Raw genomic sequence first — 27,790 nt, 5'->3', positions numbered from 1 at the left:
TCTGATTGGGCCAAATTTTTGCCAATAATGTCACTCTTGAAGTTGCTTATATACTGCACATGTTTTTTTGCATGTTTTAAAAGTCCTCTCTGTTGTAACGCTAAACAAATAATGAAACGCAAAGTCTTGTGAAAGAGTCAAATGTTTTGTCTGTAATTCACATTTTAGAGGAAAAAAGAAGCTGCATTTTTTTTCATTAAGCAGATAATCAGATATTTTTTGTCAACTCTCAGAAACATCATCAACCTCAAATCCATTAACAGTGGAAATTAAATACATAAACAAAATAGATAAATGATTCAGTTCAGATTTATTGCACACAAATGTTGAATATTGTTTTTACTTATGTTTGAAAAGACAAGATGTCAAATATTGTTTCTTGGACCACTAGAGGGAGACTGCATACCACATTATTATTATTTTTTTTTCTTCACATTTTCATCCTCACAAGGAAGTTAGAATTATTAGAAAAGAGTCATTTGTTTTGAAAAGAGACGTTTTTCAGCGCTCTTCTTTCCAGAACTATTGTAAGAAATATGACACAGGAGAGAAACAAAACAACAACAAAACCACATTTGATGTTCGTGAGCGACTTTGTATCTATCTTTTTAAGAAGTGCAGTTGCCTAGCAGACTGCTACTGCGCAGGCGCAACTGTCCAGAAGGCCCCGCCCAAACGAATTGAGGCAAGCCCGCGTTCCTTCTTCAATTTACGGTTGGTTCATCGACATCGAGATTCGAGCACAAGTACGTTTTTTCTGCTACAGATGATCCACTTTTCTACATTTCCTCTTTGGCCACACACAAACGATAATCGTGCATTTGATTAAAGTTTAAATTTGAGCTAACGTGGTTCGGGTTTAGCGAACTCATTCCACTTAAATTCGGTGGGATTCCCGAGGGAGCTGGTCTCCTTAGCGCTAACTAAGCTAGGCTAACAGTTTGAGGTTGCACGTTCTGCAAGTTAGTCTGCTTGATTTTGCTTAGCATGATTTTAGAATCGTTGAACATAACACGTTAGTCGTAGCAGCGACACATTTTGCATTCATGCAAAACTTTGTTTGAAAGTGCCGTATTTAAATAATTAAACAGTGCTCATGCATGCATTTGCTGTTGTGTTAAAATTGATTAATTGACTGAGTTTAAATTAGGGGGTGCGGTGGGAAGTAAGACTTAGAAATACGTTTTATTACTGCATAAAGTAGCACAAGCCAGAAGTTGAACTCAAGGTCAAGGGAGTTTTCCCCATTATCAATCTCGGCAGATTCGTTAAGGGAAGGAGGGACTTGTGCAATACTTCGAGCTGATTGGACGATGTAGCATCTCTGCGCGTTTGTTTTGACCAATCAAGGCGGCGGATGAAAACGTCGTCTTCCGTCTCGTCATGGAGGGAGGGGGGGAAATAACGAACATCTCTACCAGATAAAAATGCATGAAGCGACTCTCGCTGTTCCAATTCAACAAAATTCAACGGTGTAATTCTGCCAGAACAGAATTAATTGCAGCATCTATTCGTCTGTTACGTTTGTTTGTCTTTTTACTTTTAGTTAAATTAAACTGATATATGTACTTTCTACTTGCTTTGTCAAAACTGTATGGCCTTTAACCAGTCTTTTTTTATTTTATTTTTTTATACCAACCTTTGTACTAATACTGAACAACAGCGTGAGTACTTTTCCAACGCTTCGTATGATTCCATCTAGCAAGTCAATGTAAGTGTTAAAAACATTTTATTTCATGTTACATTGTTAATTTGGATAACTATGTATTTTTTATTATTTTTTTTTTGCTCTATGGGTTATATTTAGCTGCCACTATGAGGCCAACCTAAACACAATTTTGGCCTCATTTGCTGTTTAATTGGACATGAAGCACATTTCGAAAAAAATAAATAAAAATCATGTGTAATGTGTGTCGTCCATTACAGTCACAAGTATACGGCAACTAAATGCAGATTGTATACAGTATAACCAAAAGTTCATAAGCTGCAATTATATATATGTATACACACCATACAAGGCATGAGATGCTATGTTAACATAAGAGTTTATTTCAACAGTTTCATACAGTATGATCATTTGTAATAGAATATGATCGGTACAGTATGATGGGCAAATTGTCATTATTGTAGGAAACAAAATGATTATACACAGCATGTACATACAGTAGTGTAATGGGAATGAGTTGTACAAATATACTGAAGGCCACGATGAAGCACATGGAGTAAATGCTGCTGATTTAGTCCAGGGCGGGTTTAGTGCAGGGAGACAGCTGGACGGAAAAAGGTTTTCCCGGACCCAAAGGTTGTGGAGTCCAACGACTCCTGCAGCGCCTCCTAAAGGGAACGTGGGAAATCGGACTGCATGCTGAACGGCAGGAGTCTTTTCTGATGTTTATTGCGTTTACTGTACATGTCCTCCATAGCGGGAAATGATCACTGATCAGGAAAAAAAAAGTTTCTGATGTTTGATGAGCATGAAATTCACTGTCACCTTTCCAGGTGAACTCCGTTTGACCTTCTCTAAGCTATTTTTGCTCACGTGACTTCAGAGAGGGTAACTTGCAGTTGTCGGGAAGGAATAATGTTCATGTTGATGTAGGGCTGGGTGATATGGCCAAAAAATAAAATCGTGATTTTTTTATTTTTTTTATTTTTTTTACGTCATTCTGGACGATTACGATTTTAATCGATTTTAATCAAAAGTTATCAAAAAAAAATTAAACAAGGTTTGATTTATTCAAAAATTATTCTTGGGCAAAATGTTCAGACAATAACGTACACTAATTTTGAATCAGTTTTAACGGAAATTTAACATAGCTTGTGCAAAAAGCTACTCATATCTTTTGCATAACTTAAATGCCACATAGCTTGTGCAGAAAAAAAAAACCCTACTCACAGCTTTTGCTCAACTTAAAAGCCATACATAGCTTATACAAAAAAACTACTTATGGCTTTTGCATAACCTAAATGCCACAAAGCTTGTGCAAAAAAAAAAAAAAAAAAGCTACTCATAGCATTTTGTTCAACTTAAATGCCACATACATAGCCTGAGCAAAAAAATTACTCATAGCTTTTGCTCAACTTAAATGTTGCATAATATCTTGTACAAAAAAAATAAATAAAAAATTCTCATAGCTTTTGCATAACTTAAATGCCACAAGAAAGTAGTTCTAACAATTGCAAACAGGCGTTGTAAACCACACATCCCGTATTCTACCACTTGTGCAAAAATACAACTCAACTCACAATAACATTTGTATATAACAGAACTCTAAGATCAAGAGCTTAAAAATAATCAGCAGCACCTTTTCTTGCAAAAGTGTGTGTGTGGGGGGGGGTATCCTGCACTGTGATTGGAGGTCACTGGACCATGCTCTGACCTGTATCACTGTTGCCTCTCAGGGGCGCACCTACACGGGGTTGTGTTGAGTGGCAGCGACATATGAACCCCTTCACATGTGCTATTCTGGACAAGGGAGGGGGTCTAGGGGGCGAGGCCGGTGGCGAGTAGGCCCACGCGAGGACACTCTGGCCTGCTTTCTGCATGTTGTTGAAATCCGATTGTCCCCTCCGGCAGGATGGGTTGCTGCTTCAGCAAGGAGGCCAAGGCCGAGGAGAAACGTAGACTCCTCCACACCCTGAGCCAGGAACGCATCCATGACAGCGTGGAGCGAGTCCGATACCAGGCCATGGACATAGCACAAGTGGTTTGTTTGGACGAAGAAAAAGAAGAAGAGTCTGGACCGGACCACGGGGAACCTCGCCCACCACTTGACAGCCAAACACGGATGGTCGTCGGCGAGGAAAATCTCCAAGTGCGGCGCTCTTACGGGGACCAGCCGGCTTTTCTCGTCCCGGTGTTCGCGGTCTCGGCCCCCTACCTGGAAATGAACCGCTCGAGTCCGGCACGACAGAACATCGCGGAGAACGCTTCACCAAGCCGAGCCCAGTGGTTCACTCCAAACCTGAAGCTCGTCCAGCCGGAAGGTCGGCGGTCCGATTGTGGTGAGGTGTCACGTGAGCAGAAGTCGTCATCCATCTCGGCTCAGGATCGGGTTTCCCTCGCAAGTGAGGACCATATTGTCACGATGACACCGGGTCAGGACTTCCAAACGAGGACTCGGAGGTTCTGCAGCATCTGCTCCATCGACGCCAACAACCTTGACCAGGACGACCGCAGCCAAGACCGAGTGACCGGAACAGATCCCGGTCTGTCACAGACCACATCACCTCAAATCCAAGACCTTCAGGTGGACCCGCAGATGACGAGCGGAACACCTGAGGGCAACAGGCCAATGTTGACAAAAGAAGAAGTTGACTTGTTCGACCAGACTGAGGAGAGAGCGTCTTCAGTCATCCAAACCTCAAAGGGAACATCTGCAACCTTCCAGGAGAACCAAATCGACCACATCCAACATTCACAACCGGCTGGTGAAAGTCCCAAAGAAGTCCATTCCGTTCCAGAACCTGAGCAGCAAAACAAGCAACAAGATAAATCTTCACAAACAGAAGATGACGCCACTTTGAATAAAAGTGAGGAAGGAAACGCGACTCTCGCACAAGTGACCACTCCTCAGACCTCCTCGGGCTCGCCCCACCAGCGTGGAAGTTTCAACTCTCCTGGACTCATTGATGAAGAAAAGTCCTGTGACCAGTTTCAAACATCAAAGGAAACACCCGCCACCGTCCAGGAGAACCATCCAGACCAGGTCCGACATTCACAAACCAACATGATGAAAGTCACTTCACGTGCCCTCTCGGAGCAGGAAACAAGTTCCTCATCATCGGTCGAGAAGATAATCGGCGACACTCAGGAAGTGTGTGAGGAAGACACAAAGACAACAGAAGGTCTGTTCATTTTATTCAACATTTTGAAATTTAGTCTCACTTTTAGTCGAGTTTCAATCACGCTTGTTAGTTGTTGTTTTTTTACCATAGTTAGTCATTCTCAGACCGTTTTTATTTAGTCATCAATAAATCTAGCATTTTAGTCTAAATTTTTGTCCAAGAAAACACAATTTTATTGGGCTAGTTTTAGTCAACAAAAACTGTCAGGACAATCATTTAACCCCGGTATTTTGTTTGTTAGCAGATTATGTTGAACATGTCGAATCTAAAACTATTTCACATCAAATTATCTCTCATCTTTTTGATGAAAGAAACCCACACACAATTGCAGTATATCAACAAGTAGCTACTATGGCTCCATGAGCTCGTAAGTTAGCCAGCATTCGTTTGCGGTTTGATTAACATTAACTCATTCACTCCCAGCTGTTTTACTGGCTTTTGACTCATTTTGCAATATTCTGTTTATTGCTATAAAAACATGGAACCTACCGAAAGAAAGATTAGATTCTCTTCTTACGTCAGGAAAAAAAAAGCAGCAATTAGCATTAGAATATAGCTAAGTTTCATCAGTATTCAAAAACCTGTTGAAGACACTGGCAAAAAGAGCTTGTTGCAACATGGCCCTAGTTGATCACTTATACTCTGCTGCCACTTGCTTTCTGTTTTATGTAATAACTACCATTGCTTTAAACACCCTCTTCATGTCAGGAGCTGCATCAAAGCCTTCTGTATGCACTAGCATAAAAACAAAAAACAAAAAAAAACATACGTTTTTGGGAGTGCAGGACAAAGTATTAAAAACGTATTTATACATTTTTGGGTTTGAATGAGTTAATGTTGGAACCGTTAATGTTACATTCTAACTATCATTTACTTTTTATTTTTTTTAACCTTTCACCTTGAATCCACCTCTTGTCTGTCCCATGTGTTTGTGCATGTTGCACCCGTTAGCTGCAGATTTGAAAGGGGGCGTGTCACATGACAGCAGAGATTAGCAGAGACAGGATTTTACAAAATCATATCATTTTCTCGTCTCGTCTTTGTTTATGAACTAAAATGTCCATAGATTTTAGTTCAGTTTTTTATTAAAGGAAGTAGGGCTGTGCAATTAATTGAAATTCAATTACAATTTCAATTATTACACTCCACTAGGGGTGTTAAAAAAAATCGATTCGGCGATATATCGCAATACTACATCGCGCGATTCTCGAATCGATTCAATAAAAAAAAAAATCGATTTTTTATTTTTATTTTTTATTTTTTTAAGAGCTCAGAATTGTTCATTCGGTAGTCTTACCGATTCAACGTCTTATCATCATTGCCTTTTTTTTTTTTTTTTTTTTTTGTGTGTGTGTGTGAATCGATTTTTAAACTTCCATTTTTAATGGAAAAATATTCAACAAAACGTCTGACTTCGGGTTAGGATTCACACCTTGAGCATGGAAGAATGTTATATGAACGGAACATTAAGCCTTAATATTTTATTTTAATGCTGTTCAAACATGAAACAGATTACAACCTCTATAAGACTGAAATTTCAGATAAATAAATAATACATTTTCATATAAATCTTACACTCTACAAGCTTACTGATTAGTATTTTCTAAATGTGAATGAAAAAAAATCGCAACAATCGACTTATAAATTCGTATCGGGATTAATCGGTATCGAATCGAATCGTGACCTGTGAATCGTGATACGAATCTAATCGTCAGGTACTCGGCAATTCACACCCCTACACTCCACAATTACAAAATCAGTGTAATCGTAAAAAAAAGATTATTAATACTAATTTTTGAGTTGTTTAAATTTATACCGTTTTTGGCACAGTTTTAAAATGTTAAAATAACTAATTTAATAATTTTTTTAATTACACTTTTCACAAAGAATTTTATTTGTCTTAATATTTTTTTTTTTTTTTTTTTTTTACATTTAAACGTTTTCTTGTTTTGTACCAAAAAAATTAATGATCGTCCTACTGCACAGTGCACGTTGCACTCCAACCTTAAGTTTTTGCCAATATAAATAAATAAATATATTATTATAAATGTATATTACAATAAATTGTTTGGTCTAAAAGGAACTTGTATAATTGTAGTGTTTCTATTTTTTAATTGGTCTGAATGTTTTTAAATGTTTAAACATTTTATTGTTTTGTACCAAAAAATGATCGCTTGAATAATTGCGATTTCAATTATTGCCTAAATAATCGTGATTATTTTTCCACAATCGAACAGCCCTAAAATGAAGAACATTTTTTGTCCCTTCTCCATTAGTTGACAAAAATGCATACTGATTTAGTCCCAGTTAGTGTTTATTAATGAAGGTTTTAGTCTGGTGAAAAATGTGTTGACGAAATTGTTTTTTGTGTAGTTGTTGTTGACGAAATGAACACTTTTCCTCCAGAACCAGCAAACGGACCTCCATGTGACGAAGAGGAACCGGTGCGCTGGCCTACGGAGGAGCATCCTCCATGACTTTTCGCGTCTGCTGCGGGACCGCAGTGCCCCGGTGAAGCCGCACCAGTGGGCCCGGCTTCTCACGCCATCTCGCCAGATGGACTTGGCGGGTTAGGAGGAGGCGCCCCGCGAGGAAGGCTCGGCGTCGGAGCTGCTGGGACGCAACGTCATCGAGCGCACCTTCGTGGACGAGGTGGCCGCACAACTGCAGCAGGGCGTTCTGGTGGGGGCCTACCCGAACAGCGTCTTCATGCCTCCGGACCCGACCAAGTGGGCCTGGCGGCTGGGCCGCCATCCGGCCGTAAGTGTTGACCTCCTCGTTTGTGCTTTTTGTCACAATGACGTGAGATGATGATGATGATGATGATGATGATGATGATGCTCGTTTGCGCACATTTCAGCAGCAATCTGGCGCCATGCAGAACGGGTCTGAAGATGAGGCGTGGACGGGATGCAACTATAACTTCCCACACGCTCAACATCCGGACCTTCAGCTTCCCAACAAGCAGCTGGACTGGAATATTAAAGGTGCGTGATATGGCTTCGAAATGATGTCACCATATTTCAAAGACATTTGCGGTGACGATATTCTTGATTACTGAACAATAAATTTGTGATTTGTGCTTCGGAATAATATAGCATTTTTATTGTACCTTGTACCTTTTTCCCAATTGTGTTATGTTCTGGCGTTGGAACCCAAAGCGCAGACACAAATAAGATTTTAACTATTTATTCACATAAGTTGACTAGACGAGAAACAACGAGAGTTGCACAGGGGAACAGTGGTAATAATCCGACAAAACACACCCTTCTCAGGCAGGCTTATATGATAGTGAATAGATCTGATTGGCTGTGGCCAAACGTGGGTAACCCTGATAGGTCGCTGAAACAGGACTGACATGGATTTATCTGATTCGCTGCTGACTACCACGCTGGTAAAACTGATTGGCTTCTGACCATATAAAGAGATTAAAGATTCTTGACATCACATAGTTAAATGCCGATTGCATCTTGCATCAGTTAAGTCAAATAAAACCAAACATCAGACATTTGCCACAAAAAAAACACACAGACAAAACACAGTCATGACAAATTGAAAGTGCAAATATAGCTCAACTGCAGCTTGAAATGAGGGGGGGAATGGCCGGGTTGCTTAATGAATCAATTCAAAGTAACACAAACCTTCAGAGGTCAGCGGGATCCGTATTGTGTTCTTGCAAATTTCACGAGTCAAGAAAGTTCATTATTTTCTCCTGTGTGATTGAGCAAAAGGCAAAAGGCAAAGAAATAAAAAAAAGTCAACTTTGGTAGCAAGCAGATGTGAGTTCATTATTTCAAACCAATCAGACAAACAGGACATAATAATAGAACGAATTTCTATTTGAATTGTTATAGATTTTTGACAGAATTAATTTACACTTTATTTGCAAGTTTTTTTTTGCCATTTGTTCTGTTAATTTATTTTATATTTTGTCGATTGGCTTTTTTTAAATTTTTTTTTTACATTTTTTAAACATCCCCTTCCTCTCATTAAAATACACTTTTTTTGTGTTGTCTGTGATTTTTTTGTCACAGAACGCTGTCAGGGGTAAGTCAGTGCTGATCGCACACACTCGAAATTGAGATTCATGTCAAAAAATCCAAACGATCCCTTTAATGCTAGTTGCTGCAAAACGGAAACAGATAGAAATATACTTTTTTTTTTCCTGATCAAAGTAGAGACTTTAATCTTTCATTTGATCTGTTCCATGTTTTTATAGCAATAGAACAAAATATTCTGATTTCTTGCAAAATCAGTCAAAAATCTAATAAAACAGCCGGGAGCGAACGGGATTGCTTCTGTGAAAATGGCTGGGAGTGAATGAGTTGAAAATGAAGAGTACATAACATACTATTTTCCATCCATCCATCCATCCATATTATTTTGTACTTTGGATTGAATTCATGTTGTTGTGTGGTTCCTTTGAAGACTTAAGGCGACGTATTTGGCTGGCCCACATGCGGTGGATTCAAGCCGATGCCCAACGCCAAGCGGTCGAGAACAACATCCAACCAGACCCGCACACAGGTAAACATCGTGACCCCGCCCATCTTTGCAGGTCCAGTTTGTTTCAGCTTTGTTTCCTTGTAGATGACCTGATGAAACAGCTGAGGCGTGTGCTGGAATTCTACCTGAGCCGGTAAGAAGAACATTTCTCCCCAAGTGAGACACAAAACATCGGTAGTGTGAGCGTGAATGTTTCCGTGTTTCTCCCCAGGGAGCAACTGGCCAACAACTTGTACCTGCAGTCTCAGATGGACAACGAGCAGTACGTTTCCATGGCGACGTTGGCCAGCCTGCGCGCCATCGAGCTCCTGGGCGTCGACTTGGAGCTCATAGCGCACGTCGTTCAAAGTCAGTGTCGATGACGTAACCTTGTCGTCGGGGGGGTAGCCACTGAGAAGTGAGAACTGTCTCTTTGCTCCCTCAGCTGTGCAGAACGTCCAGATGTCGCCCTGCGGCCAGAAAGTGCGAGTCAACCACAGCCAGTATGTCCTGATCCTGCGAGAGATCGCCGCCGGTACCCCTCGCCAGGTAAGACCCGCCTGACTGACTCCTCGTCCTTCTCTCGTCCTCTGCCCAAAAAGTAAGCAAGCGTTCTTGTCACCGCAGGAGGTGGAAGCGCTCTTCAGAGACGAGAAGGTGCCCAAGTTCCTGAGCTGCGAGTTTGTCAAAGGCGACTACTGCTTCCTCACCTACAGATCACAGGCCAAAGCCTACCAGGTGATTGGCGGCCATCTTGGTGGCCACTTTGTTGTTGATCTTCTGAGGATGGAATGCTTTTGACTAGGGGTGTAACGATATTCAAATGTCACGATATGATATTATCATATGAAGCTCACGATACGATAATTATCATGATATTGTGGGGAGATTGGTGATATTTAAAAAAGGTCACAATATTGTAAAAAAATAAAATAAAATTGTGCTTTTGTACATAACATCAATGTTGTGTTATTATTATTATTATTATTATTATTATTATGTTATGTTAATGCACGCACACATTGAGTTCCTCTGCATATTACTTGCTTCACAGGCATATTATGTTCCCCTTCATCTGTCAATTAGTGTAGATTTTAAACATAGGAGGGCCAAAACATCCCTCATGAAATTAAATTGCACTAAAAAACTAGCCACCAGAGGGTGCTAGAACTGCACAAATGGAAATCAACCTGACTTTTTTTTTTTTTTTTTTACAGATGTGTTGCATTTAAATATCGTGACGACGACGATATTGTGGCAGCTTTAATATCATGATATCACGAAATTGTGCTTATCGTTACATCCCTTCTTTTGACGTACACTTCTGCGCACATTCGTGTTAAATTCGTTGAAAACGTGTCAATGCAAGTTTTTCACCACACATATGCTGCATTCAAGGTTGGTCGGAAGTCAGACTTTTCCGAGTTCAAACCAGGAAGTGTGCACGTTAACGCCCCCTGGAACACAGAAAAATTCCACTTGCGAAGTCGGGGCGGGGGGGCTGTTTTGGTTTGGTTTAGGTTTGGTCATGTGGCATTCACAAGCTGAGTTGTGATTGGTTACCTGAGCCCTTGTGATGTCATTTTCAGTCAACAGCAAGTTGCAAAATGTGTTTTTAAGGGCTCCAGGTGGAGGAGTGGAACCGTCACTTGCCTTCGGTGCCGGTTGGCGAGGTTTCGCTCCTCCGCCTGGGAGGCGCCATGTGGCTTACATGAAGTAGGCTTGTATGTGAGTGAGTGGTTAAAAAAAAAAAAGTCTGCATTAAAAAAAAAAAGGGTTTTTAAAGGTGCTAATTGTACATGAAAAGTAACGAAAATATCAAATTTATTATAGGCAAAATTTTAATGTTTGACTGCCAAAAATGGCTAAATAAGTATCCCTTTAAACTGAGACTAAATTAAAAAATGGCGGATAAAATTAAAACTAGTGCACATTTCTATGTTGAATTGCCAACTTCCGTATTTACAGGACTTTCTGTAACTGTTGAATAAAAAGGGGGGGGATTTGCTTCAAAACACGTACCAGAAGTGAGAAAGTGAATGAGTCCATTTGTGTGTGCTCAGGCTTACAAGTACCTGTGCGAGGAGGTGGGCGTGTTCCAGGGCAAACCCATCAAGGTGAGGATGAAAGCCAAATCGACGACCTACATGTCCGACGCGCCTGTCGAATTGTTCATTCGGTAGTCTTACCGATTCAACGTCTTATCATCATTGCTCTTTTTTTTTTTTTTTTTTTTTTTTTTTTTTGTGTGTGTGTGCGTTTGCGTGCGTGCGTGCGTGCGTGTGCGTGCAAATACGTATAAATTTATACTCATTAATTCACCTAAAGCCTTATAAATATCCCATTACCCTTCGCCTTAACCAGGTACTTCAGAATCTTGCCATCCAAAAATGTGGATACTTGACTCACTGAACAATTTTCAGCAGTGAAAAGTTAATATTTTGTCCAGAATAAATTGGATAACTTCATTATTTTTCATGTACAATCAATACCTTGAATAACATTTTTTTTTCTACTTGCTGTCTACTGATGATGACATCACCTGTGATTGAGGAAGTAGGTAACGGCCAATCGTGGTTCACCTGTTTTCTGGGTTTGGTCAGTAAACTGAGCCATGATTGTCTGTTACCTACTTCCTCAGTACAGGTGATGTCATCTTCAGTCGACAGCAAGTAGAAAAAGTACTTTTTAAAGGTACTAATTGTACATGAAAAATAATGAAGTTAATTAATTATAGACAAACTAGGGCTGCTCGATTATGGAAAAAATTATAATCACGATTAATCCCGATAATTTTGGCAATAGTTGAAATCACAATTATTCAAACCACTTTTTTTTTTTTTTTTTGTACAAAACAAGGAAATATTTAAGCATTTACAAATATTAAGAACAATTGAAAAAATAAAAACACTTATAATTACATAAGTTCCTTTTGGACCAAACAAAATTTATAATAATTTATATTTATAATAATATGTATTATTTATTTATGTAGGCAAATACTTGAATTAGGACGATCATTTATTTTTTTGGTACAAAACAGAAAATGTTTACACTTTGAGAAATATTAAGACCAATTAAAAAAAAATAGAAACACTATAATTATGTAAGTTCCTTTTGGACCAAACAATTTATAAAAATCTATATTTAGAATAATGTACATTTATTTATGTTGTCAAAAACTTGAAGTTGGAATGTAGCATGTGCAATAGGATGATCTTTTTTTTTTTTTTTTTTTTTTTTTTTTTTTTTGGGTACAAAACAATGTTTCAATGTAAAAAACAAATACAAAAATTTTAAGATAAATACAATAACAATACTTTGAAACACTAATTATGCAAATTTCTTTTGGATGAAACAAAATTGATTAAATTAGTTATTTTTCCATTTTAAAAAGGTGCAAATGTATAAATTAAAACAACTAAGATAGTATTAATCTTTTTTTATGATTATGCTGATTTTGTAATTGTGTGTAATAATTGAAATTGTAATTGAATTTCGATTAATTGCACAGCCCTAAGACATTTTTATTTGATTTTTTTTTATTTTTTTTTCACTGAAAATGGCTCAATTAGTCAAGGTTCCCTTTAATATTGATGCACTTACTTGCTAATGTACGCACACATTGAGTTCGTCCACTCTGTTCACAAACATATTACGTTCCTCTTCATCTGACGATTAGCAACGATTTTAAAAATAGAACGGCCAAAACGTTCCTTGTGAAAATTGAACTGCACTAAAAAACTAGCCAGAACTAGGGTGCTAGAACTGCACAAGTGGAATTCAACCTAACTGTTTGAACAGCTGTGCTGCTTGTAATAGCGTGACATGACGACGATATTGTTGCAGTTTTAATATCGTGATATTGCCGTTATCATTACATCACTAATAGTGTTGTCATTGTGTGTGCGTGCGCAGGAACAAACTTCACCTCCTCGCCAGCCGTCTCCCATCGAGCAGGGAGTCTTCAGCTTTCATCCCCTCAGCGTGATATCACCTGAACCGATACAACCTTCATCCACTTCTGCCGGTGACATCACCAGTAAGGTAAAGCACATTTAAAAAAAAAAAAAAAAGTGTATTTGCCAGGCATGACACTGACTTGTGATTGATCAGGCCTCCGAGAAGCCATTTGCCGGAAATCATCTTCCGGTCGGTCGGCACCTAAAAAGAAGTAGATGAAGCAAAATTTTTGACATGCTGGATGTACGTATGACAGCGCCGCTGCTGTCATGTTTCAAACGTTTTCACGGCTGTTTGTTTTTTTTCCTCAATGCCAAGTTTGTGTTTCCCGCTCGTTCGGTTCTTTGTATGAGCTTAACTCGCTCGCATTCTGTGGGTGAGATTTCCGCAAAAAATGTTCGTTTTGTTGCATCACTTTTCATTGCGTTTAATTAACCCTCTGGGCTCTCTGCTGGTCATTTGTGTGCACCTTGCTTCCTTTTTATGAATCCTTCCAATTGTATTCGTGCAAATGTTCGTGCAATGTGTTCTGTCATTTTCTAACTTCAATTCTTTAAAATAGTTCTAAAGTGGTAACAGCAAATTGTGGTCACCTTTGGCCAGTTGAAATACACATTGACTACTTATGTGTTTTTTGTTTTGTTTTGTTTTTTTACTGGATTAACTCATACAATCAAATGGGTTTCATTCTCGACTCAGCACTTAAAGTTTTAATTTTCTTTCAGATTGCATCATTTATTAATTGTTAGACAAGGGAGCAATTTCGTCTTACATTCGTAATTTCTGAAGCAAATGAAAAACACAACAAAATGCTGGCCTCTGAGAAAAATTAGCATGGATTTTAATTTTACAAGCGGCTGCTAGCTGCAGAAAAAAAAGGTGCTATTCACATTATACAGTGGATATTTAAAAAAAATAAAAATAAAATAGTCTACACACCTCTCTTCTAAGGTTGACCAATTGTAAAAAGTATATTTGGTGCAAACACAACACAGCACATCCACGCAAAAGGTTGACACTAACATGAGTTTGAGTGTGATTGGGTAATTCAGCGCAAAGGTTCGTTCCCAGTTATGAGGGTGTGCACACTTGTGCAACCAAGTTATTTTAGTTTTTCTTTCCCTCTCAAAAATATATATTTTTGTTTTTCCAATTGTATTGAGTCTTATCAGTCACATTAACGTTAGAAAAAGTTTTGAAATAATTCCTATTGGGTTTTTTTTATGACAAAAAAACAAAACAAAAAACAAGCATTTGAACAGGAGTGTGTGGGCTTTTTTTTTTTTTATCCACTGTATAACAGAAAGGTGGTACTGGAAATGTGTTTTAGAAAATCCATTTTAGGTTATTCGGGCAGTGTTGCAAACACTAGAATTTGATGATTTAAAAATAGTGATTGGATATTTAATACCGACAAAAACATGTCAGTTGAAATTGGGCAGCAAATGAACGTGAACAATTTCTTTAAAGAACGATTTCCTGTGTGTATGCACAAGCAAAATTGAAGAGGCTGGAGGGTTAATCGTTTGTTTTTATTTGTGATATTTGAATGTAAACGTTTCAGTCCTCATCAAATGAGAAAAGCACTGTTGACTTCCCTTTTGTTCAGTATTTGAGATGAGAATCATAGATTCGTTGTCTGTCAAGTTGTCTATAATACTGAGAAATATTAAACAAGTGCCTTTTTGACTGTAAAAATGTGTGACGTGTCTTTGCTGTTGGTGCTGGTAATATCGTGCGAAGAATATGTGGGTCAAAAGAGGACTGCTGCAGTGTGACTTGATGGCCAGTGGGTGGCAGGTGCGTTCCATCACAAGCGTGATCACGAAAGAGGACGATGAGATTGGGATAAACAACAACCATCTGTTGTGGAAAACAAAAGGAATTTTACACGTTGAGTTGAGGCCTTGACACATGCTTTTTTTTTCTTTTCTTTTTTTTTGTGTCAAGGTGAAATTGGCTCATTTCAGGGCAGCTGATCTGTCTCAGGCAATGTGCCAGCCTTCATTACGCCCTACATAACAGTCGCGAAAAACCGACTTTCATTAGTTTGAAATCCAGGCCAGCTGCTTGCTTCTACTTGTGGGAGTGGAAGCAGTGTGGAACACAAAACAACAAAACAAACGCCCAAGACACAAGACAAACACAAACAACTTCCTGCCTCGCTAAAAACTTCATGGAGCAATCAAGTAAGTGTCGTTCATAAGATTTCAGCACATTGTGCTGGTTTCAGCAATTCATTCAAGCCACTGAATTACATTTGTCAATGAATGAGTGTGGCGCGTGTTCAAATTGCACAATGTTGCAGAGGTTATGTAAAATACACTTTTTAGGAATGGAACCTTTTTTATTGGGGGCCATGTTTGTGGTAAGCAAAGTAGGTGGCAATCCGAGTTTGCGTCAAGTCAAAACGACCGCCAACTTGGTGAAAGGAAGCTCTCCCGCTCATTGAAAAGGATCGTTGCAATTTGATTTGTTTTATTTGATTTCAAAATGTAATGAAAAGTCATTTAACAATCCACAAGGTTTGTATTATAGTAACAGGCGATACAATGTAAACGAGCATTTGCATTGCGTAAATATCAGAAATGCCCGGATGTTCGGCGAAGAACCGAAATCCACGTCACTGTTGATTAGGTGTGCCTGCAGCGCCCCCTGCCGATAACTTGCAGACCCGCAGCCCCTCCTCCTGATCGTCATCGTCGTCGTCACGTGACCCGATTGGCAAGCAAAGCAAAGCGGCAGCAAAGCTCGGCGAGCCTCCTCCTTCGTCCTCATCCTCATCCTCCCCATCCCCGCCGCCAGGAGCACGACCCACCCCAGCCCAGCCACTCGGCCGCGAGGCACTTGAGCCATTCCAGCTCGGCGGACGCCATGGCGGACCCTCGCTAAGACGCGAGACTTCGCAGCCCGCTTTCTTTGTTCTCCTCTCCGGTCGTCGCGCGCGCCTTTAGCCGAGGAAGAAGCGACGAAGAGGAGGAAGGGAGGAGGAGGGCTGAAGGTGTTTTCGCCGCGATACGAGGCGGAATGGCGGACCGAGAGGCGTCGCCGATACCGTTGGAGATCCGAGCCCGCCTGGCCGAGCTGGAGCTGGAGCTGTCAGAGGGTAAGACCGACCACCCGCCCATCAAACCCCACCCTCATCCGAAGCCCTGGTGCTCTCTTATCTCATCGCCATCCGCACCGACACTAACGGAATTTAATTGTTAGCACCCCCTCCTCCTCCTCCTCCTCCCTACTCCTCTTCCTCCCGCCCCTCCTCCACCGCCCGCTCCTCCCATCCAGATGTTTGTCAGCCAGCCAGCCACCGGCCCGGCCAGCTCTGTGCAGCCGGCCGACGGCGAGCCTGAGCCGGGGGAGGCGGCCGAGAGCGATCCTCGGCCCGCTTTGGCTCTTTGTCTGGTACCCCGGGAGTGCGGACAACATATCCCCCTCCCACCCGCACCCCTTCTCCCGCTTTGACCTTGAGATGTTGACACCGCCTTGCGAGGCTACCTGTGCGCGTGCGCGTGCGCGTTTGTGCGGGAGCGCGCGCGTGTCGATGGCATTGCGATGCAGCAGCTTTTTTTTGGGGCCTTCTAACGTCCGACAAATTGAGGCTGGCGAGGCCTGTTCTGAGGAGGAGGATGCTCGGGGAATATTTTTCAACCTTCCCCCCTCACCATCCCCAAATCCATCCCCTTCTCCCCCTTTTCCCGCCACATACACACACAGCGGGCCTGCATGCATGTGGAACTCAGTCACAGCTGTTCGAACACATAGCAAGAATCTCACATTGGAACATTTGTGCCTTTATGTAATGGAAGCGACATCTTTTATTCATACGGGCTTTTGCACAAACACACGGAGATGATTTTCCACACACTTCCAGCGTGCACATATCAAATGTGTGCGTGTTGCAGTCAAAAAACAAAAACAAATCACAAATGTTTACATTCAAGTTGAATCCAGGATGTCCTGATCACATCTTTGCACCCAACGAGCGGGTTGCAATTTTGCTTGGCACAAAATAATTGACACTTGTTACTTCCACTTGAAGGCAAGTTTTTTTTGTTTTGTTTTTTTAAATCCATCATGTGTGCTAACCTGTTGCTATCTAACCCCTCAGTGAGCATTTTGGTCATAATGTTCTCTCCTGTGGTCTGTACGGCTCTGTTTTTTGTAAACCCTACGCAGAGGCAGGTTAGACCCGATGTTGCTCATTTCGCAACTGGGATAACCTGCCAATGGGAGGGCTGTACTGGCGTGGGAGTGGTCAAGGTGGCTTCAAAGTGTAAAGGTTAGATCGACTTTCTGCCAGGTGCATGTCCAAGACACTCGGGGTGAAATGGTACAGGTAGCCTACGGTACGGTACCGTACCTCGTTTTTTGGCCACGGTTTCGGTACGTGATTTGTGCATAAACAGAACTATTATTTTTTCCCAAAAATTCTCTTTATTTTGCTTGTCAGCAAACGTTGCATTGTGCAACAAATTTTAACGCTATATAGTAGTATAAATATGTATACAAAATAATAATGATAATAATATACCAAAAAATCTGTTTTCTATGTATACTGAGATTTCCTCCTGCGTGTGTGGTCACTTAACACACCATTGCAGAATGTGAGCGTGTTCGTGCTTTTCTTTTGTTTATTTGTGATAAATATCTTTTTTTCTTGTTACAAAATCGCGATTCTAAAACTCAAAAACACGCGTCTTCTTTATGCGTTTATTGAAAAACATGCAGACTCGCGGCAGGGGATACAATTTTTTTTTTTCCCGGAGTAACTGAAGACATTCCCTCTGCCCTGGAAATGGCTCAATCCAGGCAAGAGACGATGGTCTCTTTTCACTCGCTTGTTATTGAGGCAACTCAAGGAGCCCTTCAGCATGCATTCGCCCCCTGGTGGTTGGCTGACTACTGCTTTCGATGAATCCGAATTGCAGCAAGGAGCTGGCGTTTGAAATGTAAACAGCACCAACGATCAGGTTCATTTAATCATTGCTGACAAAAATCGCGATGAAACGATTAATTGTGCTTAATTGTAAAATGCATCCATCCGGTTTGCAGACAGTTTTTGTGGCTATTGTGTACAAATCCCGCTCGCGACGCTCTGATGTGTCGTCTCGCACATCCTAAGAAATGATTCCTCTTCTCTATTTCAGTTATTTTATGAAGTTGAGATGCTTCGGAACCTTTCATTCGTGTTAAGGAGCTTCATTTAGCCAAAAACTAGTGCTTCGACGCCATCTTGTGGCTTGAGGAGCTTCATGTAGTCAAAAGTAGTGCAATTAATCGAAATTCAATTACAATTTCAATGATTACACTCCACAATTACACAGTCAGCATAATCATAAACAAAACTAAAATATTATTACTAATTTTGAGTTGTTTAAATTTATGTTTACAGCTTTTTTTTCTGTTAAAATGACTAATTTAATAAATAATATTTAGTCCAAAATGAAGTTACATAATACTTCCAACGAATGTTTTTTTATTTTTATTTTTTACATATTTAAAGTTTTTCTTGTTCTATGACAAAAAACAAATCATGATTGCAATTATTACCAAATTAATCGTGATTAATATTAGGGCTGCACAATATATCGAAAAAATATCGATATCGCGATATTGGTCCATGCAAAACGCATGTCGCAAAGTCATGCAATAAGTTTCCAATGGAATTTTATGCTTTTATCTGAATTTGACCAGTCAGCCGCTAACTAAAATGTGCGCCGCCATCCAATAGGTGAACATTATCGAGCAGTAATTACAATTAATTGACTAAGAATATTTTCAGTTTGCTTATTTTGCCGCATGAAAAAATGTAATTCTTTCATTAGATAATAAAATTGTCATTTCTGTAGGCACATGTTAAATATCGCACTAATTTCAGTATCGCTATATTCACAAATATATCGCCTATCACATGATTTTCCAATATCATGCAGCCCTAATTAATATTTTCTTCATAATCGAGCAATCTTGGGGCATCCTGGTGGCAAGAAACTGCTTCAAAGTCAGTTCTTCAGCTTCATTTAGACAAAAGTAGTGCTTTGCCACCATCCCGTGGGATAGATCAGCAATCGGCCTTTTTTGAGGTGCTGTCAATTTACTTGGGGATGTTCAATATTTTCAGCTGCAAACTGAATTGTTGATGATCTTGTGTCAAAATAACTTCAGCGTAGTTCAGACTTGTTCTGCCGTCTGAATGTTTCGTCGGCTTATTGAAATGGTTGTGTCGTTTGTTATATGTGTCTGGCCTAAATGGTTGAGCAAGAGATTCATAATTTGTCCTAAATGAATAATCATAAAGTGAAATTGTATCGTTTCCTGCAGGCACGGCGGTTGCTTTAATCAACAGCACTGCCGCCGTGGTGTGTTTGATTTGCTCACCTGGAGCCTGTTTGTGGAATGCAAGTGTGGAGCCGCAGCTGCTTGTGCGTGCGTGTGTTTTTGAGAACGGCTGCAGGGCCATTTGCCGCTGCATTAGTTCACCATCTTTGTCAGGGTGTTGCTGAATAATCGCTGAAACGCACGACATAGATTGATGAACGTGAGCGTCCATTTTCCAAGTTGCCGTCCAACGTCAAAATGTTTCTTCGGTTGTTTTGTCTTCCAAATTTCCACTGACTGACACCGAAATGAAGTCATTTTGGTGCTGGAGAGACGAGTTAGCGCCACCTACTAATTTGTCTGTGCTGGAAACATTGTCATCTGTTTTCCGTTTGCGTTGCTCTTCATTTGTGTCACACTCGGGCTGGGTCTAAAATTTATCGGCATCATCGATATTCCTAAAACCACGAATCGATACTTTTAATACGGTTTCCCTCTCCCGTAAATGAATGTGCCAAATATCCCCCAAATGAAGTAATGTAAAACATAAAAGCACAAAAACGTGAATGCATAATTATGTACTATGGCCATATCCTCCTGACTACCACGAAAAAAAAATATTGTCCAATCATGTTTATTTTGATATTCCCCAATCTTTGTGAAGTAACTGGAATACTGCAAAAGAAAGTTTTGGAAAAAAGTTAAAAGAATTCAAACAACACTTTAATGTGTCTTATAGAAAACATGCTAACATTTAAAGCCTAAATTTGTTCAAAGTGCTTGCACTGAGGGAAGCCATTTTCTTTTATGATGCAGTCAAAGGTAGCAAAGCCCCGCCCCTACACATTTGGTATCATTGGAAAGCTCTGAATGTCCTCTATTGAGTTAATTCAATTCGGATGCACGTGGGTGGGAGATATTCAGGTTTAAAAAGGTCCACTACAGAGGACAAATTTGAATTGCTGGTAGTCAGGAGGATACGTCTTATAATACAGGTCAGTTTTTTATATTTATATATGAACCACTGGAACCTTAGTATAAAATCTGTCACAGGAATGTAAATGTCGTGATTTGTGTTTTGGCCACTTTATTTGCATAGCAGTGTGGTTGTAGTTGATTTCAATTATTATTTATGGTTTTGATCAGGTCAATGATTAACGTAACTGTATTGGATTCAATTCTAAATGTAAATATATTTTTACTGATGCACCAAGTCTACTATTTTGCAGCATCTCTACTTATGAGAATGTCTTCCACATGAAAGTCAAATTGGTACTGCATGAAATCCTTAAACTGAATCGAAAATCAATCAGAATCAAATCGATTTTGGAAATCCAAATCGATACCCAGCCCAAATGTCACACTCCTGTTGATTGACACCTGTTGCCATTTTAGAGTCTTCCATGAGCCAAAAATGGAACACGCAAACGTCACACAGGAGAGCCAAGATTTCAAACCCAGAACCTCAAAAGTGTGAGGCGGATGCGCCAACCGCTCATCCATCATGCTGGAGAATGTATACATCTTTTTTTTCTTTTTTTTCTTCCTTCCAAATTTTAGATTCTTGTGAAAAAGACACCATCTTGACTTGAGACCACATCTCAAATGCGGCATCATGCTACATGCTACATTTGATTTCCATCCCCTCCAGTCACATGTTGCTATTTTTACACTTCTTGACGTCTTGACCCACTGAATCACCAGCGAGGCCCACTTTGTTTTTTCTGCTGACACCGGTCTAGCTCGGCGCGCGTGCGCGGGCCAGCTAATCAGCTATCGGACGCGCTGCAGACCACACGTGAGTGTGACAGCCCCAAGGTCCCAGTGCATGACGCATCTTTGTGTGTGTGTGCGTGTGTCTTGTTTCCATGGAGCCCGCGTGTGCGTGTGAAGCGATGAGAAAAAGGAGATCAAATGAAAGAGGATGTGGATGCAGACGTTAGCAGGAAACAAAGAGAAACAAGATGGAGGACGAAGACTAGGAAGATTTTTGTTATGCTGTGTGTTGTGTACTGGTGACAAATCGGGGGTGTAAACCACCTCTCAGCCAAAAAACAGCTGACCTCTGACCCCAACAAGGACAAACAATATCGAAATTGCTTGGCTGGTTCATCTTACCCAGAAGAAAAAAACTCGTTCGACCACACAAACAGGTCACATTAGCCCACTTCTCACCGCCGACGCTCCACATCCAAGATGGCCGCCCGGGCTGCGGCCTTCTCCAGGAGAAGCGTTGCTAGGCAACTCCCTCCCTGTTCCACTGCGCTGTCGGTGGAAGATGGCTGCTCCCCATGGACCCGCTCGCCGCGTTTGCCAGCGTGCGTGCGTGTTCAAAAACGAAGGATGTTTTTGAAGCTGATGAGAGGAACACGCACACTCATGTGCACGTGAGACGTGCACGTGGATGTTGACGCGTCGTTATTGGATGGTTTCTGAAGTCCAATCTTGTGTGTGGTCTTCCTATTCTTCCTATTCTTCGTCATGCCTGTCCTGAGCCTCCTCCTCATCCTCACTTTCCTTCTCCTTTTACGCTTTGATCTTTTCCTCTTCCTCCTCTTCCTCAACTTCCTCTTCTATACCTCCTCATTCTCATCCTCTTGCTCCTTTTCTTTTTCCACTTCTTGCTCCTTTTACTCCTCTTTTTCCACCACATGCTTCTTCCGAATATCCCCCTTCTCTTTCTCCTACCTAACCTCCTGTTCCTCCTTCTAATCTTCCTCCTCCGTCACCTCTACCCCTCCTCATGCTCTTTCCTTGTGCTCCTCTTCCTTCTCTTCCACCTCCTTTCTGTACTTTGCCTCTTCCTCCCCCACTTCCTGCTGTACCACTCCTCTTCATCCTCCTCTACTTCACTTCCTCCCCCACCTCCTCTTCTTTGTCCCCACTCTCTTCTCCTCCTCCACTTAGTTCCTCTTCTACACTTCTCAAACTCTTCCTCCTCATCCTCCTGCTCTTTTTCCACTTCTTCCTCTTTTTGCTCCTCCTTTTCCTCCACATCCTCCTTCCAACTCCTCCTTTCCAATCTCCCGGTCCTCTTTCTTCGACCTAACCTCCTGTTCCTCCTCCTATTCTTCCTCCTCCTTCACCTCCACCCTCCTCACGCTTTCCTTGTCCTCCTCTGCCTTCTCCTTTCTCTACTTCTCCTCTTCCTCCTCCACTTCCTGTTCAACAGCTCCTCTTTCGCATATATGCTCTCCGTCCTCCTACCAGCTCCTCTTCTCCCTCCTTTACTTGTCCGATTATTTCCCTCCTCCTCCGCCACCTCCGCTTCTCTTCTCCCGCATCCTCCTCTTCTTGCTCCTCTTGCGTAGTTATTAGCCAGCACCTCCGAGCTTTTTGTGTTGTTGTGGAGTCTAGCGATCAATAATTAGTCAAGCGGTGCGTTTAATGGACTTCAAGCGGAGGAATTATCTGTATTAGCGCTGCTGGTTGCAGTGATGGGAAGACGTCGCCACGGAAACTTCCTGCCAAAGTCTCTTGTATCTCTGTCCCTCCCATTGTCTCCTCAGTTTGGACCTTTTAAAGGCATATATATATATATATATATATATATATATATATATATATATGCCCTCTTTCTTCATACAATATTGGTCATGATGTTGGCACTAGGCTTACACTGTGGAAAAACACACAAAAAAAGTAACATTACTTAAAAAAACCTAATAAGTTGTTTTTTTTCACTCAGAAATTCTACATAAATTTTACAAGGACAGTTTTTTGAGTGCATTTGACCAGTTTATTTTAAAAAAAAAAGTATTAAGAAACAAACCCCTGACCTTCATCTTGGGAGACAGACACTCTACCACCTTAACCACGCCACTCTTGCTGTTTGCCACTGTACTGCATTGCTGGTCTGTCCAAAATAAGACCAAAACAAAACCTGTCTCTTGGAGGTACAAGGATTCCGCCTGATGCCATCAATATAATAACACACAGCTGGAGCGGCATGGCTCAGGTGGTAGAGTGGCTGTCTCCCAACCAGGTTGTGGGTCAGTTCTTCTACCCTTGAGTAGCTTTTTTTTTTTTTTTTTTATTTTAATTAGAATTTCTGAGTGAAAAAGCTTTACTAGGTTTTTTCAAGTAAATATTTTTATTTTATTTTATTGTAAACTCAAACTATATTTTGAGGTTCCAGCTGGTGCAGAAAGTTTGAAAAGCGGGTTTTTGTTTTATTTAATTTTCCCATCCACATCCATTCTCCATTAGTGTTAATTTTGTCAACAAAAATGATTTCGTCAATGCATATTTTTCACCGGACTAAAACTAGACTAGACTAAAACCTTCATTAATACGATAACGATAACTGATGAAAATGTACTTCACTTAATAAAAACTGGAGTAAAATCTATGGACATTTTAGTGCATGAACAAAAACGAGATGAATATTGTATGACTTTATACAATAAATAAATAAATAAATATTAAATATATAAAATAAATATAACATTCCAACAATAATGTTAATCTGACCGCTAACTAATCCTTGCTAATTTACTAGCTTGTAGCATGGAGCCATAGTAGCCACTTGTTGATATACTGTAATTGTGTGTGAAGTTATTTTTCATTAAAAAAAAAAAAGATCAAATTTGATTTTAAATAGGTTTAGATTCTGCTGATTAAAAAAAAAAATATACAGGTTGTAAAATGATTGTCCTGACTCAAACTAGACTAAAACGGCAGTTTTTGTTGACTCAAACGAGACGAAAATAAAGACTAACAAAATGCTCGATTTATAGTCGACTAATAATAGAATAATTAAAAATGGGATGGGGTGGACTAACTATGATTAAAAACGAACAAACGTGATTGAAACTGGACTAAATTTCAAAATGTCAGATAAAATTAACACTTTTCGCCATTCATCCATCTCATTTTCATTTGTCACCTTTGAACCCGGCGCGCGTCACTGATTGGCCGAGACGCTCTGTGTGTGTGTGTGTTTGCAGGCGACATCACTCAGAAGGGTTATGAGAAGAAGAGGTCCAAGCTGATCCGAGCGTTTGTTCCACACGCTGGAGGTAATTTTTAGTCACCTGGTTCGGAACCACCTCACTCGGCTAAAGTTAAGAAAAAGAAAAAAGTCGATTTTTGCCTCGATCGATTTGCAATCAGGACAAACGAGGACGGCGCTTTCATTAGCCGTTTCGCCGTTAGCTAACGTTAGGCTAACGTTCCCTGGAGCTCAGCTTGGGCCTGCTCTCCCGCACGTGCACAACCATGTGCACGGCAGGTTCAGCCAATCGCCTTTTCTTTTGATTGATCACTTAATTTCTTTTCAGATGTTTTATTGATCACTTTTTTTCATTTGATATTTGATTGATCACGCATTTTATTTGAGGTTGGTGATCACATTTTGATATTTTATCGATCACATATTTCATTTGATCAATCCAGAAAAATGACATTTTTCTGATAAATCATCTTCATGTTTTCCTTTTTTTTTTTTTTTTTTTCTTTTTTTGGACTGTGCTTGTTGTCGAACCTCTTGTTTGCGAATACATGTGTGTGCGCAAATGTATATGTGGTGGTGTGTGTGCGTGTGTGTGTGTTAATTTGTTGATGTGTTTGGTGTGTGTTTGGTGTGTTTGCGTGCCACTCTGTGCAGGAATGGAAGGTCCAATGTCTCACCGGGTCCCCTTGGGCCCGCCCTCCGCCGCCCGCTTCCACCGCCGGCGAACGTCGGGCACCAGAGACGAACGCTACCGTTCAGGTAAAGAAGCTCGCCGCCCACCCATAGACATATTCACCAAGCTAAATTCTAAATCCGTCTGCAATTAAGAAGAAACATCTTTAAAAATGTGTCAATAAAGGGCAGTATTGATATTCAGGGATTGATATCAATGTAACTTCCAATAATAGCAATGCAACTCCACTTTGACACATCCAATATGGTGGCGTTGACATACGATCCAAGCATATTCAAAACACGTCAAAGTTAAGGATATCAAAGTTTCAGTCTAGTTTAGTCAGGACAATCATTTTACCCCTATATATATATATATATATATATATATATATATATATATATTTATTTATTTATTTATTTATTTTTTTGTTAGCAGATAATGTTGAACATTTTGGATGGAAAACTATGTTACATCAAATGTTCTCTCATCTTTTTGATGGAAAAACAACTTGACACACAATTACAGTGGCAACTATGGCCCCATGCTACGAGCTAGCAAGTTAGCCAGCATTAGTTAGTGGTCGGATAAACATTCATGTTGGCACGTTCTAGCCGTTGGAGTAATATTATGTGATTTCGTTTTGAGTTTTGTTTTCTTACATTTTGTTAGTTTTGGTTAGTTTTCAGGTTGGTTCTGTTAGTTTTTAGTAGTTGTAGTTTTTTAATAAATGCTCAGTTTTAGTTTCGTTTTAGTTAGTTTCAGTATTAGTTTTATTTATTAAAAAAAAAAAAATGTGTATCACTTGTGCGCAGTATTTAAAAAAAGCATTGGAGTGACATCATTTAAAGGTGCTTTTGTATTGGCTGTTGCTGGATGTCGTAACTTCTGTGACACACTTTCAAATGTCCTTTTTCCGCTTAATATCAAAATAAATCTATTTAAAATCATATTTAAAATCATCCCCAAAAGGCTCATGCATTAAATTAATCACCAAAGACAGAAGCTGGGATAGGCTCCAGCACCTCCACGACCCTTGTGAGGAATAATCGGTTAAGAAAATGGTTGGATGGATGGATGGGTTTTAGTCCAGTCCAGTCTAGTTTTCATGTGTTGATGAAAATGTTTCTATTTAGTTTTCGTTGATGAAATTAATTATTATTTCTGTCTCAGACGTGCACACGGAGGCGGTGCAGGCGATGCTGGCGCGCCATGTGGAGCGCAAGGTGGCGGTGCCCATGCCGTCCAAACGGCGCTCGCTGGTGGTGCAGACCTCCATGGACGCGTACACGCCGCCAGGTGAGCGCCACAGCGCCCGGCGCCGGCAGCGACACGCGGCTGACCCTCACTAGGCCTGTCGCCCCTGTGCTCAGACTCCTCGTCAGGCTCGGAGGAGGAGGCGGGCCCCTGCGACGACATGTCGGGCGCCGAGCACTGGATGGGCCGGCCGTCCCAGCTGGGCCCCGCCCACCTGGGCTCCACCTCCTCCTCGTCCTCGTCCACGCAGAGCGGCGGCAGCGGCAACGCCGGGCGGCTGGCCGACTCGCTGGCGCACGTGCACATCTCGCACCTGGCCCACCTGGCGCACACGCACGGGGGCCCGGCGCACCTGCAGCAGGGCCACCTGGCGTCCGCGCACCACGGTAAGAAAGAACGCACGCGTGACAAACACAAATGTCACCAAATGACACCATTTTTTGTGTAACATTGCAAAAGTAAATAAATAATATTACTTAGATATTAAATCCAGTGAAATCAATATTAATATTCCTCAGAAATTGTGCGCTTCAAAAAAATATGTTCGTAAAATATGTTTTTTTAAATGTTAAAATTGAAGATATAATACACATTTTTCATAGAAACATATGCAAAACGGATTCAGTTTCTGGATAGATAAATAAATGTCTTCCACGAGTAAAAGTAAGCTGATGAGTCTTCTTCGCCTGAAGACTTGCATACATATCCCCACCACTCTTATGAGGTGCTCCCCCTAGTGGCCCGCCAAGTAATTGCACAATAAGTTATGAACAATGTGACACGATTTTGATCAAGAAAAATAGTACTGTAGTGTCAAATATATCAAAACAAACAATAAAAGTTAACAAAAGATAATTAAATTTTAGAATGTGTAATTAAGCTGACAGTCACCATTTTGGTTGGCCATTTAGCATGCTGCTAGTTTTTTAGCATCATTTAGCATGCTGCTAATTTAATGTTAGCATCTGCTTCATGCTCCTTGTGCTTGTTTTCATTTTATATTTGGGTGTTTGTCCCAGGCGGCACGGTAGTCGAGTGGTTAGCACGTCCGCTTCCCAGTTCTGAAGTCTCCGGTTCGAGTCCAGGCTCGAACCTTCCTGGGTGGAGTTTGCATGTTCTCCCCGTGCCCGCGTGGGTCTTCTCCGGGTACTCCGGTCTCCTCCCACATTCCAAAGACATGCATGGCAGGTTAATTGGGCGCTCCGAATTGTCCCTAGGTGTGCGTGTGAGTGTGGATGGTTGTTCGTCTCTGTGTGCCCTGCGATTGGCTGGCAACCACTCCAGGGTGTCCC

At 40.8% G+C, this 27,790-nt stretch overlaps 3 protein-coding genes across 13 annotated transcripts in view; all 3 read left to right on the top strand.

Annotated features, from left to right (window-relative positions):
- Positions 1 to 149: 149 nt before the first annotated feature.
- Positions 150 to 7,384, top strand: LOC144009270 (uncharacterized). 3 transcript variants are annotated; one of them, XM_077508914.1, is made up of 4 exons: positions 150 to 746; positions 1,664 to 1,711; positions 3,578 to 4,848; positions 7,255 to 7,384. In XM_077508914.1, exons 2-4 carry the CDS (start codon positions 1,689 to 1,691, stop codon positions 7,323 to 7,325), a joined length of 1,365 nt encoding a protein of 454 aa, XP_077365040.1. In that variant the 5' UTR covers positions 150 to 746; positions 1,664 to 1,688; the 3' UTR covers positions 7,326 to 7,384. The 3 variants fall into 3 exon arrangements, with proteins under 3 accessions (XP_077365040.1, XP_077365039.1, XP_077365041.1); XM_077508913.1 differs by having other exon boundaries at positions 150 to 962; XM_077508915.1 differs by lacking the exon at positions 1,664 to 1,711.
- An 82-nt stretch (positions 7,385 to 7,466) lies between these two features.
- LOC144009273 (la-related protein 4B-like) lies at positions 7,467 to 14,994 on the top strand. Of its 3 annotated transcripts, none has more exons than XM_077508919.1 (10): positions 7,467 to 7,608; positions 7,709 to 7,835; positions 9,277 to 9,375; positions 9,439 to 9,487; positions 9,566 to 9,702; positions 9,779 to 9,882; positions 9,961 to 10,071; positions 11,397 to 11,450; positions 13,252 to 13,375; positions 13,450 to 14,994. In XM_077508919.1, the coding sequence occupies exons 1-10, from the start codon at positions 7,558 to 7,560 to the stop codon at positions 13,509 to 13,511; spliced, it is 918 nt and encodes a 305-aa protein (XP_077365045.1). In that variant the 5' UTR covers positions 7,467 to 7,557; the 3' UTR covers positions 13,512 to 14,994. The 3 variants fall into 3 exon arrangements, with proteins under 3 accessions (XP_077365045.1, XP_077365043.1, XP_077365044.1); XM_077508917.1 differs by having other exon boundaries at positions 13,252 to 13,380; XM_077508918.1 differs by having other exon boundaries at positions 7,482 to 7,608; positions 7,712 to 7,835; positions 13,252 to 13,380.
- A 209-nt stretch (positions 14,995 to 15,203) lies between these two features.
- Positions 15,204 to 27,790, top strand: part of LOC144009305 (disco-interacting protein 2 homolog C-like) — a 42,821-nt gene continuing 30,234 nt past the window's right edge. For 2 of the 7 annotated variants that reach the window (XM_077508985.1, XM_077508980.1), the window contains exons 1-5: positions 16,005 to 16,402; positions 24,564 to 24,635; positions 25,223 to 25,327; positions 26,415 to 26,540; positions 26,615 to 26,884. In XM_077508985.1, coding sequence (XP_077365111.1) covers positions 16,324 to 16,402; positions 24,564 to 24,635; positions 25,223 to 25,327; positions 26,415 to 26,540; positions 26,615 to 26,884 — 652 coding nt within the window. In that variant the 5' untranslated portion in view covers positions 16,005 to 16,323. Of the gene's footprint in view, positions 15,486 to 16,004; positions 16,403 to 21,135; positions 21,413 to 24,563; positions 24,636 to 25,222; positions 25,328 to 26,414; positions 26,541 to 26,593; positions 26,885 to 27,790 lie in introns of those variants that run through there. The other 5 variants (XM_077508983.1, XM_077508979.1, XM_077508981.1 and 2 more) reach the window with 4 other exon arrangements.

Source organism: Festucalex cinctus, chromosome 20 (genome assembly GCF_051991245.1).
Source record: "Festucalex cinctus isolate MCC-2025b chromosome 20, RoL_Fcin_1.0, whole genome shotgun sequence".
NCBI classification, from domain to species: domain Eukaryota; kingdom Metazoa; phylum Chordata; class Actinopteri; order Syngnathiformes; family Syngnathidae; genus Festucalex; species Festucalex cinctus.
Note: the sequence above shows the minus strand (reverse complement) of the source record. Positions and strands in the feature narration are given on the sequence as shown.